Genomic DNA, 16,478 nt, shown 5'->3' on the forward strand with positions numbered 1-16,478 from the left:
GAGAAAAAGATTGAGAAATAATGAGATGAGCATTTTTTTTTTTTTTTTATTATACACCCCCATCCCCAAACATTTTCTTTTTCGTATTGTGGTTAAACAAGACGAGCGGGAGTCAAAGATTAAAAAAAAAAAAAAAAGAACTGCCGAATGAGATTTTGTTTGATATTTACCTTTGACAGAATTTCGTAGTGCCATGACACTCTGCGAATGTCGACTTTCGTGTCTCCTTGATCTTCGAGAATGTCGTCTATTTCGTTCTCTCACGCGTTCCAGGCTTTGGCTCACGCTAGTGTATCCCTGACGCAGCATCGTCATCATCTTTTCATTTTGATTCCTTTTTCTTTTTGTATTTTGTGTTATCACGAAATACGTGGTAAACTTCTCTGGGCTCTATAATCATTTCTTTATCAGCTACACCTCTTTTTTCCACACGTAGATTTAAAAAAATGAAAAGCTTTTTTCCAAAATGTGGTTCTCTTTTTAATACTATTGGCAACGTTTAAAAAGAGAAAAATCTCTGCACATCTTCAGCAATGGCGCCTATGTATTATTTGTAACACACAGAGGAAAGGGAGAGAGAAAGCAAAAATATTCTTCCTTTTTTTTCCGTGTTTACATATTTATACTAGCCATACGGTGAAATACATATGAGGCCTGATGGATAGAGGCCCATACGGTTGCCTGGAAATCAATACTAGTAAGGCAATCAATAGAGAGAGAAAGAGAGAAAAGAGACAGCCCCCGTTTGAACGTACGTGTACAGACTATGTACCTTTTTGTTTGGACATGTTTTCTTTCTTTCTTTTTTTTTTTTTTTACTTTTCTATTACGCTATGTGGTGTTTTTAACAGTGTTTTGCCAGTTCTGCAACTACACCAAAGGCTGACTCTTTCTCTCTTGTTCTTACTGTTATTGGTTGTCTTGTGTTTATTGGCAACGCTGCGTCTGTGCCAAGTTTAGACTATTTTGACAGCTCGAATTGTGTCGTAGCCTGTGATACCACGTGATTTTAATGAGGAATTCTTGCCCGGAAATCATGTGTTACCAAGAAAAAGCACAATGGCTTAGCCTTTTGGAATTATGCCAACGTAATCAGGTTAGATTCATCAAGCCTTCGCTAATGATTTAGCTTAAATGCAGACAAACTTTCGTTTTTTTTTTGCTACCCAGGTTGTTGTGTTCTGGTTGGAACGATGTATGTGCAGTGCCAGCGTGATGTCTAGACGTTGTCAGCAATGTTTTGTAAGGTTTCACGTAAACTGGCTAGATTTTTCATTACAAGATAATGTGTGGGTGTGTGCTGCATGTTGTTCGCTCACACAAGCTCATTAGTGGTGGCTAATGTGGCAAAGTGATGAGTGACATGCAGTGGCGTGAGAGGCTGCAAAGACGAAAAAATGCCAGTCGTGAAATTCAATGTCACTCATGTTCTTCGTTTCTTTTTCGTGCTCTCACAGGAAGACTGTTGGTGTGCCAACCGGTGGTCTCAGTGGACGCTGCAGGACTGCTGCCGTCTCGAACACAAAGTGGCACAGTGCAGTCGGATTGGCTATCTGTCCAATTCTCGCCCAGCATCAACAGCAACCAGACAGAGTTGTGAATTGTAGTGTCGCGGCCCCGTCGGTGCTGGCCGTCGTCGAAGCTGCAGGGTTTGCTTCAGCGAGCAGAAGTCAAAACAAGAATGATCTCCACCACGTCCGTCGGGCCAAGGTCGGCGACGCAGCGCAAACGCCAAAGATTGGATCAGCTGGTCGGCAGAATTGCTCACTTGGTCGGCAGTGCTCCCATTGGTAGGATCACGAGTAGCGCTAATAGTAGTGGTTGTGGTGGTCCGGTCGGAAGGAACAAGAACCGCAACGGCCACAACAACAACAACAACGGCATTCGTAACAGTAGCTTACGCAACAACAACAACAACAGTGGTGAGGGCGAGGTCGAGAACATCGACCAGCGTGGTGGACGCATTTGCGTCAGTCTCTCCGAAGAAGAAGAAGAAGAAGAAGACGACGACGACGACGACGACGACGAAGAAGAAGAAGAAGAACACGAGGACGAAGAAGAGGAGGACGAAGAAGACGAAGGATTGCCCGTCTCCGTCAGCATGGAGTCTTCCGTTGGCAGTGGCGAGTCTCCTTCTCCTCAGCAACAAGCTTTGATGTCGCGTCTGCGAGTGCGGGGCAATCTCCGGCACATCCACCATCAGCACCTGCATCCGCACCAGCACAGCGGGGGTCAAGTGTTCAGCTTCGACCACGTCGTGCCATCAGTCATGTCGGCGGCCATCTGCTCGTCTCAGAGGAGCGCCATCAAGACGCAGAGCGACGAGGAAGGCGAAGAGGAGGTCTTCAGTCCCGGACTGGGCCTGACGCCGTCCTTCTCCGACCGGCTGACGCTCAGTCCGTGCAGCCAGAGCAGCACCACCGTCGACTCGCCCAGTGGCATCTCTTTCAGCCCGCTGAGCTTCGCAGCCGAACCGCCGACCAACGACGACCCGTCGGCGGCGGCCGCCAACGCGTTTAGCCGCACTCGATCGCTCACGGCGTCGGAAGCGACGCCCCTCAACTTGTCGACGTGCGGAGTCAGGGATCGAGGGCAGAATCACCATTTCTACCAGGCCGTCACTCCGCCGCACGCGTCCAGCTCGCCGTTTCATCATTCCATTAGCGGCCTGGTGGGTCAACCTCTGCGTCCGGCAGCCGCCGGCGTTTCTGGCAGCGGCTCTTCGTTGCTGCTGGACGTGGTGGAGCCGTCGAATCGGAGACGGGCCAGGTCCGATTCCGACTTGTGTAACGATACGGCCGATCGGCTAGCGGCCGGTGCCGAGTCCCTGCATCATCACGTGACGACGTCGGCCGCTCCGGCTTCGTGGGTCTTGACGCCGGCCATGACAGCCGCGTCCCCCCGCCCTCAGTCGGTCAGCGGGAACGGCGGCAATGCTGGACATGGCCACCACCAACAGATGAGCCGGTTGGAGCATTTGCGCCCTCCGCCGCTGATGGTCTCGCTCAAGCGCAATTCTTCCGACTCGACCGACAGCTGGTCGCCGCTTTTCGGACAACAAGAGTCGCCCGTCGACTTGTCGGTCCGTTCCGGCAGCAGCGTCAGCTCAGACAGCCCGAACCAGACGAGTACCAACACGAGCACGGCTTCCGTCTCGTCTTCCGAACTCCTGTCGGCCTTTTCGTCCCCACTTTCCGGCGGACTGGAGACGCCCCCTCCATCGCAGATGACGGTGACATCGTCGCGTCTGGGCAAGTCGCGCGGGTCGCGGCTCAAGGTGTTGACGAGGAGCCTCTCTCTGTCGCAGTATCTCTCGGCCGAGTATTTGTCCTCATCCGTCGACCTGTCCGGACCGGACAGCGAGACCGTCTCGCCCATCATGGCCGCTCCTCTTTTGCTGCCGGGCGTCGGCCATCTTCCGGGCGCAACGACGGCGGCCGCGTTCGGCTGCGACATTTGCGGCCAAATTTTCGACCAACACGATCGACTCGTGAAACATTTGATGTCGCGTCACAAGTTGCCCGTTCAGCTGCAGCGGGCAACGCCGACGTTGCTCAATAATGGCGGCAGTGGCCCGGCAGCTGCCGGCGCAGCTGGGCCCGGTCCGGTCACCGACTCTGGCGTCGTGGTCAAGGGTTACCAGTGCGACGTTTGCCAAAGGCCGTTTGCCCGCAGCGATATGCTGACTCGTCACATGCGTCTGCACACAGGACTCAAGCCGTACACATGTCGGATTTGCGGCCAGGTGTTTTCACGCTCGGACCATCTCAGCACTCACCAGAGGACGCACACGGGAGAGAAGCCCTACCGCTGCCCGCAGTGCTCCTACGCCGCCTGTCGCCGGGATATGATTACGCGGCATCTTAGGACGCACACCCGCAGCGAAGATTTGGACTTGGGCCACGTTTCCGATCCGCGATGCAAAGATTCCGGTTAACACACACACACATAAAAAAAAAAATAAATAAAATGAAATAAAAGCCAAACAAAAAAAGAAAAAAATAAAGAATAATAATAATAAAAAAATTAATAAAAAGAAGAAAGCAAAAAAAAAAAAAAAAAAGAAAAGAGGAGGAAACAAAAACAATGTATTCCGGGCGGAATGACAAAAAACTGTCATCACCCAGTACACCATTCCCCGTGTGTGTGTGTGTAACAATCTGTCATTGATCTTTTTTTTTTTTATGTGTGTGTATATCTCTTGCTTATTTGTGTGTTGCTACACATCTTCTTGCCCTGTCCCTTATCCTATTGGAAAGAAATGCAGAGACCGGGATGGATTGCGGATGGCCAAATTCCAATGCACTCACAATGTTTTTGTGTCTAAACAGCAAAAGAAGAACAAGGAGGGGAAAAAAACGTCATGATGACGATGTTTTTCTATCCGTTTTTTTTTTTTTTTTTTGCTTCTTCTTCTTTTCGTTTCTTGTCTTTCTTGCTCTCGTTTCCTTCCTTTTAGCGAAAGAAGGAAGTTTTTAACACAAAAAAAAAAAGCGCATCCACCCGGAATTTTCTTGTGATCCAGGCTACTCGTTGCCCTTCCGCCTCTTTCTTTTTCTCTCCCTGTTTTTTTTTCTTTCTTTGAAATTTCGACAACAAAAAAAAAAAAAGATAAGAAGAAAAAGATGAAAAAAAAATCTAAATTATAAAAACTCTCCAATTGAATTTGCTCCATTCCATTTCGATGACTCGGTGACCTGAGTGTTTTCTCTCTTTTTTTTTTTTTTTTTTTTTTTGCCATTATTGCTCTGCCTCCTTACCCCGCTGGCCGTGTCTTACAAATATCGCCATTCGCTGATGGCGGTTCAATTGTTTCCATTTTTCTTTTCACTAGAGGCCAATTGCACAGGCTCACGTAGGGAGAAATTGAAAAAGAGCTCTCGTTAATATGATTCCAAATCCCGACACTTCGTTTCTCTCTCTCTCCAATCGTCTATAATTAGCGCAGGATGCGTTGAAAACAAGTCCCCATCGAGTTATGTATAATGTTTGTATAAAATACCTGAAGATTGTGTTCACGAAACTCTTTTTTTTTTCCCCTTTCTAATGTTGTCACCACAGAGCCCAAACAACATCCACACCTTTTCATTTTCTATCCTCCCTCCATTATTTTCTTTTTTTTCTTTTCATTTTCTTGAAAGAATTCTTTTTTCCATCGTTAATGTGTGCTGGGTTGTGGATAAGTCGTGTCATGATTACCCACATTATCTCTCGTGTTCGTGCGAGCGCGAGCGAGATTGAGCTCACCGGCCGCTATCGTCATTATACCGACCTCTTGCTAGTTTTTCTTCTCCGTCTAACCCCGCCCAGCACTCAAAACACAAACAGAGAGAAAGAAAAAAAAAAAAAAAAAAGAAAGATTTTTTTTTTTTTTTTTTCTTTAAAGAAAAGAAAAAAAATGAGGTTAAAACGACAAGGAGAACAAACAAGTGTGCAGTTGCGCAGTGGGTTTTTTTCTAAATTTTTCTTCTTCTTTTTTTTGTGTACGCAACGGACCTCACAAATCAGATCGGATCGTCACCAGATTCAGTATCGGTTCCGCCGGATCAATTTTGTATTTCCCCCCTTTTTATTTGGCTCTCTCTACTCGCTCACATGACCCTAAAAAAAAAAGAAAATTTTAGACGTCGTTCGTTTTTTTTTCTTGTCTCTCTAAAATAGATATACAGAAAAATTTATACTTTATACATATAATTAGTAATACTATTATGCCTCTTGAAATATGTCCTTGTTTCGATGTGTGTGTGTATGTGTGTTACGTATTCCGCGAGCTCAGTACAAGAATTGTATAAAAATATGTGCGCCCACACACACACACACACGTGTAGTTTTGTTTAATTTTTTTTTTTTTGCTCCACTCCACTCTCTATATGGCTCATCAAATTTTGTCCTGAATTGTATGAATAACCCCTTTTTTTGTATCATCTTTTTAGCCCCGTGTGTTTCACTTCCTCTCGCCATCTCCCGCCCATTTATGGGTCGAACAGAGATTCAAAACAATAAAACAAAAAAAAAAGAATCACACGAGGATGGTGATGACAACAGCTTCTGTTCGTTCAAACAAACCGAGAGGATTGAATTGCAAATGTTTTTTTTTTTTTTGTTGAGAGATGTGATTAAATACTCGGATGAGCAGGGCCATGACGTAGTGCGATTACACCTCCTTCAATTAAAAAAAAAAAATAAAAAAACAGCCACAAATAATGTTATATGATATGTGTGATGACTGAAAAAGGAACGCAAACCCGGTCTGACGTGATGAGATGATAAAAGAAATTGAAGATAAGGCTAAATACACACAAACACACACTGTCGAACATGACTGACTTTTCAGTTATTATTTTCACATCACTTCTCATGACAATTCATTGAGATTAATAATCATTTGCACATAAAAAAACAAAAGATCAGTTATGAACAAGAAGCATATAAGAACATGTCGATACATTCGCTGCTCGTAGAGAACATTGCTGGAACAAAGATCTGGTAAAAAACGTAAGATGATAATAGCTCCAACCGAACCTGATCTAAGAGAAGACGAACTAATCGGATGGGAAAGAAAAATCTAAGGGAAAAAACTAAATGCCAAAAGTATATATTAAGTAATGTCGGTTGGCTCGGTGGTCCACCCGACTGCGTGTGGACACTATAGACATATTGAATTAATAAGACGTGAAGAATTTCTGGTAGCTGGAATTGTGTCACTCTACTCCGTGAGCAAAAATCATGATGAGACCGGGCTCTAGTATCATGTCCGGATTCATGTGTCCGTTGTCGCAGGCCATGACGGCCACGGCTTGCTTTCCCGGGATCCTTCTGCAGACGTACGACTCGTATTGACGTCGGTTAAGTTGGCGTATTTCCAAGGAAGACAGTCCCGTCGGCCATCTCCTTTCGTGAGCGTTTTCCATCAGATCTTGAATTATGTGAGGAGGACAACCCGATTCGGAAAGTGCTCTCTTGATCATTGCCTGCAACTTTAAAAAGTTACAGTATCCAATTGGCTTCGGCGAAACTGTTGAGGATATTACCTGTAGCACCGTGTCAGGGGTCGAGATCATGCCGCCCCAACGGAGGACCCGGGCTTTGGGAAGTGTTTCCGCCCAGCGTCGCACTTCGTCGGCTTCCATCTGATCTGCTAAGATCCTTAAGGATGGATTGGCATTTCGCATGGCTAGCATGTAGTCCTTTAAGAGTTGAAGTTCTCGTTTTTGTTCTCCCATCTGAAATTTGCTTTCGGCTACTTCAGCCTGCACTTCAACTAGTTTCGATTGCTGAGCCTGCATCAGTGATCTCAGCTCTCTCACGCAGTTGTGTTCCTAGAAAGAGTTGAAATGATATCATCCTGAAAACAGAAGGAAAAACATGCCTATACAGTTTGCTTACTTTCAATTCATCTTTTGGCACTACTAGCCCACAGCCAAGTTCACATGGTACAGGTCTCTTAGGGTTGAATTCACATTCTTGTACGTGAGACTCTAGGGCATCTAACTTCAATATTGCTGTGCATCCATAAACAGAGTTATCGCAAGTGAGTTGTAGCCTGGAATCATAATTAGAAAGCTTAAAATCTGTTTATTCCTGATTTCAATTTTACAAGTCACTAACCTATACAGGAGATTACGAAGTATCCGTGGCACAGGTCTTAGCTGAGGGGGTGTTATGTTTTGTCTGTCAACAGGACAAGTTGGTTGTCTTGAAAGCCATTCATGAATACATGCAGAGCAAAATGCATGCTCACAATGTGGTGCCTGCAAACAGAAAAGTGTGGTGTCAGTCACCTTGGCCATGTTTACAGGTATTTACAGAAGTGCACTGCGATTACCTGTAACGGATTTTCGAGAACGGAGGAACAAATTGGACACAACAGTTCCTCATCTACTTCACCTTGAAATCTGTTGATTTCAATCCCCATAATAAACGGCCAAAAACAGGCAGGGAAAACGCTGACCTAATTAATTAAATACACTGGCAATATCACAAAAGGTTGTGTTCCTTCCCTTCCTTTAGCAGGCAACAGAAATGACGGAAATCTAAGCGATAGCAGCGCCATCGCGTGGTAAAAAATCAAGGTTGTATTTCACTGCCTAACGGGCATTGAGAAAAGCTTAAATGCGGACTGCCACCTTGTCTAACTCCCATTTGAATCCAGGCTGTCGGCGTAGTAACATGTAAGTAAGTAGTTGATTCAGTTGTATTATATGATTCATATTCAGTTGTTATCAGTTATACCTCCTGCTAGATGGGAATTTGAGTTTTTAAGCATACTAGGTTCAGTAAATCGTGATAAATGTGTAATGTGATAAGTGGCAAAATTTACTTCATAGCCGTCATACTCATTAATTGAGATAATTGACAATTTTCAGGATGTCTGACGATAACTGCATTGGCATTTCAGAAAATCTAATGCCGACTCGTCATCCATCTGCCTATGAGGCTGCATCCCATTGTGGGAGACCTGTACTGGTGAGGTTTTTAGATAATGAAAGATAAATAATGATTAATAAAATAAAATATAAGTTTTAAATTTTGATTTGGTTAATTTAAGTGATTAAATTGTATTTTTCTATGCCTAGTCCTCCATTGCACGGCCAGTGGAATGTTCTCACTGATCAGCATTTCATGGTTGTGGTGAAATGATATTCTAATGTGATAGACCTGAAGACGCATGGTGGCAGTGTTTAATTGCCTTGCAGTCTGGTGTTTTGTAAGTATTTCACATACCTTTTCATTACTGAGTTTAAAGTTATAATTGTATTCTACTTAGTTTTGGGAGAGAGGAAGTCTACAGTGATTTTCTTTTCTTCATGGAGCACTGGAGAAGGCAATTGTGAGTTCGAGGAATTATGATAAATCGTTATTTAAATGTTGATTGACTTTTCTTGTGTCATTTAGGTTTAACAAATCATGGGCAGTAGTTCTGATGTAACTGTTGGGAATCTGCTGGAGTTAGTAACCAACTCATTTCTGGTACAAATTGTTATTTGCCCATTTTGTATTCTTTTATGGTGATGATCTATTTCCCGTGTTTCTGATTAACATGAAGAATGAAATTTCTGATTTTAGATATCTAAGTTATGGTAGGTTGCTTAGTTGGTAGAATTTAACATTGGTTCTTTGATCTTGTATTTTAGTGTGATCCAGTACAGATAGTGGGAGTTAATTGGCATGGCGTATACGTTGTCGATGCCATTTTCCTTGGGATTAGGTAATTATGCCGCAATTCGTTATGATAAATGTACGTTTCTGCTGTGATGAAAACGAGTTACCGTTTGATTTTCGTGAAAATATTCTTTAGGCTGTAATTTTCTGACATTTTAAAATCTAAATATTCTTCTTATTGTCTGGCTTAGTTATCGAATTAAGTTTATATATAATTTTCATTTCATGATATTCCTGGTCGGCAATAGCTGTGGTGAGTTTGATCTTTGGGCGTGACATTGCTACTTGTAGGCATGTTAGCGTTTCCTGTCTGGTATCGGTTGGCCGCGCATCTAGGTTTGGGACACTTCGCTCGCGTTTAAGGTAAAAAAGGAGTAGAGTAAGATTGTTTTTTCTTCGGCATGTAATGTTTCGAAAAATTCTTTGTTTATATTAAATGGGGTGCCTTTTCTGCGGTTGGAACGCCGGATCTAAAGGGGAATGCTCAAGTGAAAATATCGGTGTTATGGAAAATTTTTGTGGTAAATATATTAAAATTTTCGTCTGCAGTCAATATACCAGCAAGTAATTTGTTTAATGTGTATGGATTCGTTAATAGATACATGAATATACTGGATCTTAGGGGACTTCAATTTTTTTGTATATGGTATAATCGGCTTGCCAACTAGAATGATCTGACTAATGGTTAATAGCGAAAACAATTTTAAATTCTTGTCATTTAACTTTGTTAATTACGCCTCCAGTGATAAATTTGAAGTAATGTTCGAAGAATATCTGTAATGCATGTTATGTAGTAGTACAAATTATCTAACTACATTAATATTTTATTTATAAAATAAATACGCATAAGTTTTTTATTTGGAAAAATTTTTTCGTGTTTTTTCATACATTATTATTTTTGAGCTATTTCTTACATACTAATGTACGTTGATTCTCCATCATAACTTAAAATCCCTTCGAAACTTGAAATTTTTTGAAGTGTGGATTTATGAGGTACTTTAGCCTACCAATGATTCAACGTACGGCTGATAGCTTGGAAACTTGTCGATAGATCACTCGGAAGCTTGCCCAAGTCCCCCCTTCCAAGTGGCCGCGTGGTGTTTTGCGGAACACGCTCAGTTGCCCTGGGAATTCGACGTTGTATCCATTGATCCCTACCAGGTAGCCCCCTCCAAGGGGCCACGTGGTGGTGATGGGAAACAAGGCCCTGCTACCCTGACAGCTTTAACGCCAGCTACATGCCACAGTCTGTGACTCATCCCAATCAGGTATTCACACTTGGGCACATTGTTCAGCTATCTTAACTGAGTTTACCTCAAGGTGGGCACTAAAAGAAACATATCTATGACAGTGGTATATTTGGATATCATTTTGTTTAACCATGCAGGGAATTGAACTCTGTACTCTGTCTAGCGTGCAATTCCGATGTGCTACCATTAAGCCATGAATCCTGTTATTAATTGGGCTATTTTTTCTGGTATCTTAAAGACAGCCTTCTTCACTTAGAAGAAGACTTAGATTCACTTAGACGAACGTGATTTTTTCTGATAAAGATTTTTATTAAAGCCGTTAGAGAAACAATGAACAATACAACAAAACGATAATCAAATGTAATAAATCGCCTTCTCTTACCAACAGTCTTCCCTTTAAGCACTGAGTCTATTTGTCTAGTTAAAATGCTTGTAATATTGTTAGAAGAGCAGGTATGGCAATAATTTTTACCCCCCCAAAAAAAAAATATCGGCCTTTTTTTCTGTTTCATTGCTATCGCCATCTAACGGTCACGTTTCTAGTTAATTCTCTACATACACTGACCGAAAAAAATTTTAAGCCCGACTAAATAAGCCGGACTTTCTGTTTTTTACGGTTAATTCAAAAAGTAGGAGCCTGATATAAAAATATACCCCATTTTCGTGATCAGCGATCAATTTCGAATCGGAATAATGTATTTTTAATGAAATCTAGGATTTGAAGAAAATTGGAAAAGTGAGAAGGCTATAGCATTCTTACTTTTTCAATTTTGGCAAAATTTTAGATTTCGCTTTAAATACATGGTTTCGATGCAGAATTGAACAGGCATCACGAATATGAGAGTTGTTTCTCTCGTGGGACTCATACTTTTTGAATAAAACGTAAAAAACGGTGAAGTTGGGTCTAAGAAAATAAGCCCGAATAAAAAAATAAGCCCGACTTTATATTTAAATGACGATTATTTCAAAAACGACTAACATGACAAAAAACAAATGGCTTTTTCTGAATCAGCGTTAAAAATGGGTTATACGGTGGGATTTTCTTCGCATTCCGAGAGATTTCGATTTTTTCCGATTTTGACAAAAGTGAGAAGGCTATCCTTCTCATCATAGCAATCTATGGCAAACCGTTTTACCCAAAAAAAAAAAAAAAAATATCGGCCTTTTTTTCTATTTCGCTGCTACCGTCATCTATCGGTTGGTAGGAGTAAAACAGAAAGTAAGGCCGATATTTTTTTTTTTTTTTTTTTTTTTTTTTTTTGGGGGGGGATTAAAACAGGTTGCCATACATTGCATCAGACTTACCCATTCGCCAACCCAAGTGTGCATATGTCTTTCTTGGACAATTCTTTTATTTTGCTACTATGTTTGGTAAACTGCTATTATGCCCAAGATTTTTGTCTTTGCATTTTAGGTTTCCTCTTAGATCATCTATACCTGATCATGTGTTCTAAAGTGATCTGCTTTCACAGCAGCTACATTTCTGTGTTCTTTTCCGTTGGTCTATGGTTCTGAATTGAGGCAGGTATATCTATTATGCTATGTCACTAAGTACTATAGGAAAAAGAATAACTGAAGTTGATTGAGATCTATTCTCATTCTCCTGGTATCCATCTCAATAGGTTTTTATTTGCTTTTCAACACCCATTTCATAGTGGTACGTGTGGCTTTGATTAATATTACCATAAAGACTGCTGAAAATGGGTGTGGTACAGAAACCCAGAAATGGCATGAGTTCAACATCAAACATGGATTAGGCACTTAACGGTTTTTTGTTTATCGGAAAAGTATTTTTAATGCTATTATTTTGCATTCACAGAATTTTAGCAGGGGATCAAGTCAAATCTGGAAGTGTTACAAGATGGAAGAGTTGCCCTGTAGTTGAAAAAACACTGAGAGTGCATTACTGTTAAGGTATGAGGTAAAGTAATAGAGTAATGCAAATTGTCTAATGAGAAGTATCATCTTGTGTTAATAAATCTGGTACAATCCTCATAGAATCCTTCATAGTGTCACAGCTAGAAGCCTCTAATAATTCTGCTTCTCTGGCTAAAGAACAACTTGTCCTTTACGTTCAGAGTGTTGGTGAAGCTGGATACTTAAATGGCCCTAAAGATGTTTCACTTTGCTGGCATTGCAGCGATGAACATCATACATGGACTCTTTAGGTATGAAAGGAATTTTCTTGAAAAAATTTTGAATTTATGACGAAGCATTTCTCCTCCTTTTTGCCAACCATGTCCAATCTACAACAAAAAATTTATCCAATAGGAAAGGATTTTCATATAGTGGGAACATAACTATCAACAATGCAACATTCTACGGGTGCTATTTTATCATTCAAGAGCCTTATACAATGATGTTCTCTGCAATTTGTATGGCCTTTCCCAGCTTCTGCCAGAAGTTGAATCTATGAGTCATGTAAGTCACATGAGCAACAATTGAGATGCTCAATGGTGTTGTTTTTCTTTTCTCAGTATAGGTTAATAGTAACATTGGATCTGAAAAGATTTTTGGTTGGGGCAAGACACTGAAAAAATTGTATTGATTGGATGGATGACATGACATTGCTATACTTAATTCGGATTCCCCAGACGGTATTTGATATTAAAAAAATTGAAGTGCATATCTGGGCTCCCTTCTTTTCTGAAGCCCCGTTTCCCCTTGACTCATAATAAGCCCGTAGGGGGTCATGCCCCTACTGTACGGTATATATAAAAACAACATATACCGAGGTTTGGAGGGCTCTGTCCGGAAAGGGGACGTGGGGTGCCGCTTCGTCCGATGATGTGTTCACGGAGGGTGACGTGGCTGCCCACAAATCCGAATTAAAGGTTAATCGCTCCTGTAAAAATGTTCCAAATCTTCAGCTCTTCTTCCGGCTTCTCTTAGCCAATCACCGGGTAATCTCCCCGGTGGGTCAACAAGGCAGTGTCTCCCCCTGCCTGGGTTGACGGCAACTTTTGAAAGGGCTATTGTGCCTTTTTAAAGTTGCAAAAATAATTGTAATGTGCAGAGAATTGTCAATAAAATTTTTTTTATAAAATATTTTTTGCAAAATTCGTTTCTTTAATTGTCTGTGTTAGCTTTGTTCACACATTGCATCTATCAATTTTTTTTTTGGCTTTGCTTTATTTGTTTTTGTCACATTAGATGGTAAGGTGACGGGTATTGGTTTATCGTTTATCTGTAAGCATTCTATTACTATCCAGGGATCGAACCCTGGATGTTCGGCATACCTCGCCGATGCTCTACCAATGAGCCACGAATCATATGATTTTAATTTGGCTTTTTTTTCTAGACACTTGTGGACTTGCATTTACACTTAGAATAAAACTGAAATGCAATCCTGCAATATACTCTTCTACATTATTCTACTTCATTTTTACACATCTACTGAGGTTTGAACCCAGGGTAACAGGTATTGCAGATAAAAGCTCTACCACAGAGCTAAGAACCATATGGAAGCAATAGAAAGATAAACATATAGTTGTGAAAGACTGCATAAACATCCTAGACGATAACATATGATATGCGATAATAAAATATTTAGATATATCTCGTGGCTCAATGTTAGAGCATCGGCGTTGCACGCTGAATGTCTGGGGATCGGTTCCCATACGAGTAAAACAAAATACAAAATTACGTCTTAAAATATCCAGATTGTTCCTTAAATCTAAGTTGAAGAATTCAAAGAGTGTAATAAATAATACTTACAGATAAACGATAAACCAATGGAAACAATGCTTACCATCAAAGGTGACAAAAACAATAAAGGTGAATTAAGCAAGCTAAATATAAACAGTGTAACGTGTGAACACAGCGAATACAGACAATGAAAGAAACGAATTTTGCAAAAAATATTTTATAAAAAAATTTTATTGACAATTCTCTGCACATTACAATTATTTTTGCAACTTTAAAAAGGCACAATAGCCCTTTCAAAAGTTGCCGTCAACTCAGGCAGGGGGAGACACTGCCTTGTTGACCCACCGGGGAGATTACCCGGTGATTGGCTAAGAGAAGCCGGAAGAAGAGCCGAAGATATGGAACATTTTTACTGGAGCGATTAACCTTTAGTTCGGATTTGTGGGCAGCCACGTCGCCCTCCGTGAACACATCATCGGACTAGTCGGACCCCCACGTCCCCTTTCCGGCCAGAGCCCTCCAAACCTCGGTATATGTTATTTTTATATATACCGTACAGTAGGGGCATGACCCCCTACGGGCTTATTACGAGTCAAGGGGAAACGGGGCTACGAAAAGGAAGGGAGCCCAGATATGCACATCAATTTTTTAAATATCAAATACCGTCTCGGTAATCCGAATGAAGTATAGAAATATCTTGTCATCCATCCAATCATTACAATTTATTCAGTGTCATGCCCCAACCGAGAATTTTTTCAGATCCAATGTTACTATTAACCTACACTGAGAAAAGCAAAACAACACCATTAAGCATCTCAATTGTTGCTCATGTGACTTACATGACTCATAGATTCAACTTCTGGCAGAAGCTCGGGAAAGGCCATACAAATTGTAGATGAAAATCATTGTATAAGGCTCTTAAAGGATAAAATAACACCCATAGAATGTTGCATTGTTGATAGTTGTGTTCCCAGTATGCTGAAAATCCTTTCCTATTGGATAAATTTTTTTTTTGTAGATTAGACATGGTTGGCAAAAAGGAGGAGAAAAGCTTCATCATAAATTCAAAAATTTTTCAAGAAAATTCCTTTCATACCTAAAGAGTCCATGTATGATGTTCATTGCTGCAATGCCAACGAAACATCTTTAGGGCCATTTAAGTACCCAGCTTCACCAACACTCTGAGTGTAAAGGACAAGTTGTTCTTTAGCAAGAGAAGCAGAATTATTTGAGGCTTCTAGCTATAACAGAACTATAAAGGATTGCTGTTACACAGGATTCATTCACACAACATGGTACTTCTCATTAGACAACTTGCATACTCTATTACTTTACCTCGTACCTTAATGGTAATGCACTTTCGGTGTTTTTCAACTGTAAGCTCACTCTTCCATCCTGTAACACTTCTAGACTTGACTTGATCCCCCACTAGAATTCTGTGAATGCAAAATAATAGCATTAAAAATACTTTTTCGATAGACAAAAAACCGAAAAGTACCTAATCCATGTTTCATGTTGAACTTGTGCCATTTCTGGGTTTCTGTACCACACCCATTTTCAGCCCAAATACGGTCCCACAATTGTTCAATTCCTTCGCTGCATGGACTTATTACTAACAATTCTTTTAGTGCAGCACTAACAGAATTTAACTTTAACACACTGTCAGGTGGTAGACTGAATAACTAAGCAATAAATAATTGTTTGTTAAAATTCTATACTTATTTTGGATTCTTAATTGAAAAGTTTAGGTACCTGACTGTGTTCGCCTAATGCCAATTCATCCTCATGTTCAGTTAGGGATGAGTTTGGAAAAACCTCCTTCACTGTTTGGAAACTGTTCCGTTCCAGTTTGTTCTTTTCCCCTAGCTGAGCTTGTAGACTCTTGCTAGTTTGTTGTAGCTAGCTTGAGCTACAAAACACAAATGAATAAAAGCAAATACATAGAATCATTACGTATTAGGCCTTACCATCCTTAGCTTTGCTGTTATCTAATATTTTGTGTTGTTCCAATAATTGGGCCTGCAGCTTCATAATTTGATCTAATAAACAATAATTAATAATTGAAAACCAATATAATAACATTTATACTTACCATCCTTTTGTTGTATTATCTTATCCATTTTTCAATTGTTCCTACAGCCACGTGTTATTCTCTCCATCCACGCTACTGAACTAACTGCGAATGGCATCCAAGTGGACTGAAATTGCCTACGCCAGTAATAACGAGTCTGAGCGGTAGATGGCTACGTGTCGGAAAAAAAGAAAAAAGTGTGATTTTTTTTTTTTTTTGGCGAAATTTTTTTTTTTTTTTTGTGTAAAACGGATTGCCATATGCCATAACAACCTCTATACTCTGGTTTATTATTGTTCCCCGTATTTTAATAAGGAATTTGCACTGCCATCTAAGCCCTCCCCTTA

The 16,478-nt window shown here is 41.0% G+C and overlaps 2 protein-coding genes and 2 long non-coding RNA genes across 6 annotated transcripts; 2 read left to right on the top strand and 2 right to left on the bottom strand.

Annotated features, from left to right (window-relative positions):
- The first annotated feature begins 1,002 nt into the window (after window positions 1-1,002).
- Window positions 1,003-4,828, top strand: LOC130701043 (uncharacterized). Its single transcript, XM_057522985.2, has 2 exons — window positions 1,003-1,096; window positions 1,458-4,828. The coding sequence occupies exon 2, from the start codon at window positions 1,682-1,684 to the stop codon at window positions 3,935-3,937; it is 2,256 nt and encodes a 751-aa protein (XP_057378968.1). The 5' UTR covers window positions 1,003-1,096; window positions 1,458-1,681; the 3' UTR covers window positions 3,938-4,828.
- A 1,487-nt stretch (window positions 4,829-6,315) lies between these two features.
- LOC130701052 (E3 ubiquitin-protein ligase NRDP1-like) lies at window positions 6,316-8,007 on the bottom strand. 2 transcript variants are annotated; one of them, XM_057523001.1, is made up of 5 exons: window positions 7,826-8,007; window positions 7,609-7,751; window positions 7,387-7,543; window positions 7,032-7,319; window positions 6,316-6,971 (listed from the first exon to the last, which is right to left on the bottom strand). In XM_057523001.1, exons 1-5 carry the CDS (start codon window positions 7,913-7,915, stop codon window positions 6,702-6,704), a joined length of 948 nt encoding a protein of 315 aa, XP_057378984.1. In that variant the 5' UTR covers window positions 7,916-8,007; the 3' UTR covers window positions 6,316-6,701. The 2 variants fall into 2 exon arrangements, with proteins under 2 accessions (XP_057378984.1, XP_057378983.1); XM_057523000.1 differs by having other exon boundaries at window positions 6,316-6,977.
- A 139-nt stretch (window positions 8,008-8,146) lies between these two features.
- Window positions 8,147-9,976, top strand: LOC130701083 (uncharacterized). 2 transcript variants are annotated; one of them, XR_009003940.1, is made up of 9 exons: window positions 8,147-8,175; window positions 8,367-8,466; window positions 8,577-8,707; window positions 8,768-8,830; window positions 8,896-8,970; window positions 9,135-9,208; window positions 9,411-9,525; window positions 9,639-9,683; window positions 9,761-9,976. It is a non-coding gene; the product is annotated as an uncharacterized LOC130701083 (long non-coding RNA). The 2 variants fall into 2 exon arrangements; XR_009003939.1 differs by having other exon boundaries at window positions 8,147-8,171.
- A 5,253-nt stretch (window positions 9,977-15,229) lies between these two features.
- Window positions 15,230-15,920, bottom strand: LOC130701087 (uncharacterized). Its single transcript, XR_009003944.2, has 3 exons — window positions 15,813-15,920; window positions 15,559-15,742; window positions 15,230-15,496 (listed from the first exon to the last, which is right to left on the bottom strand). It is a non-coding gene; the product is annotated as an uncharacterized LOC130701087 (long non-coding RNA).
- Window positions 15,921-16,478: the final 558 nt, after the last annotated feature.

The sequence above is a fragment of the Daphnia carinata genome, chromosome 10 (assembly GCF_022539665.2).
Source record: "Daphnia carinata strain CSIRO-1 chromosome 10, CSIRO_AGI_Dcar_HiC_V3, whole genome shotgun sequence".
In the NCBI taxonomy this organism is placed as follows: domain Eukaryota; kingdom Metazoa; phylum Arthropoda; class Branchiopoda; order Diplostraca; family Daphniidae; genus Daphnia; species Daphnia carinata.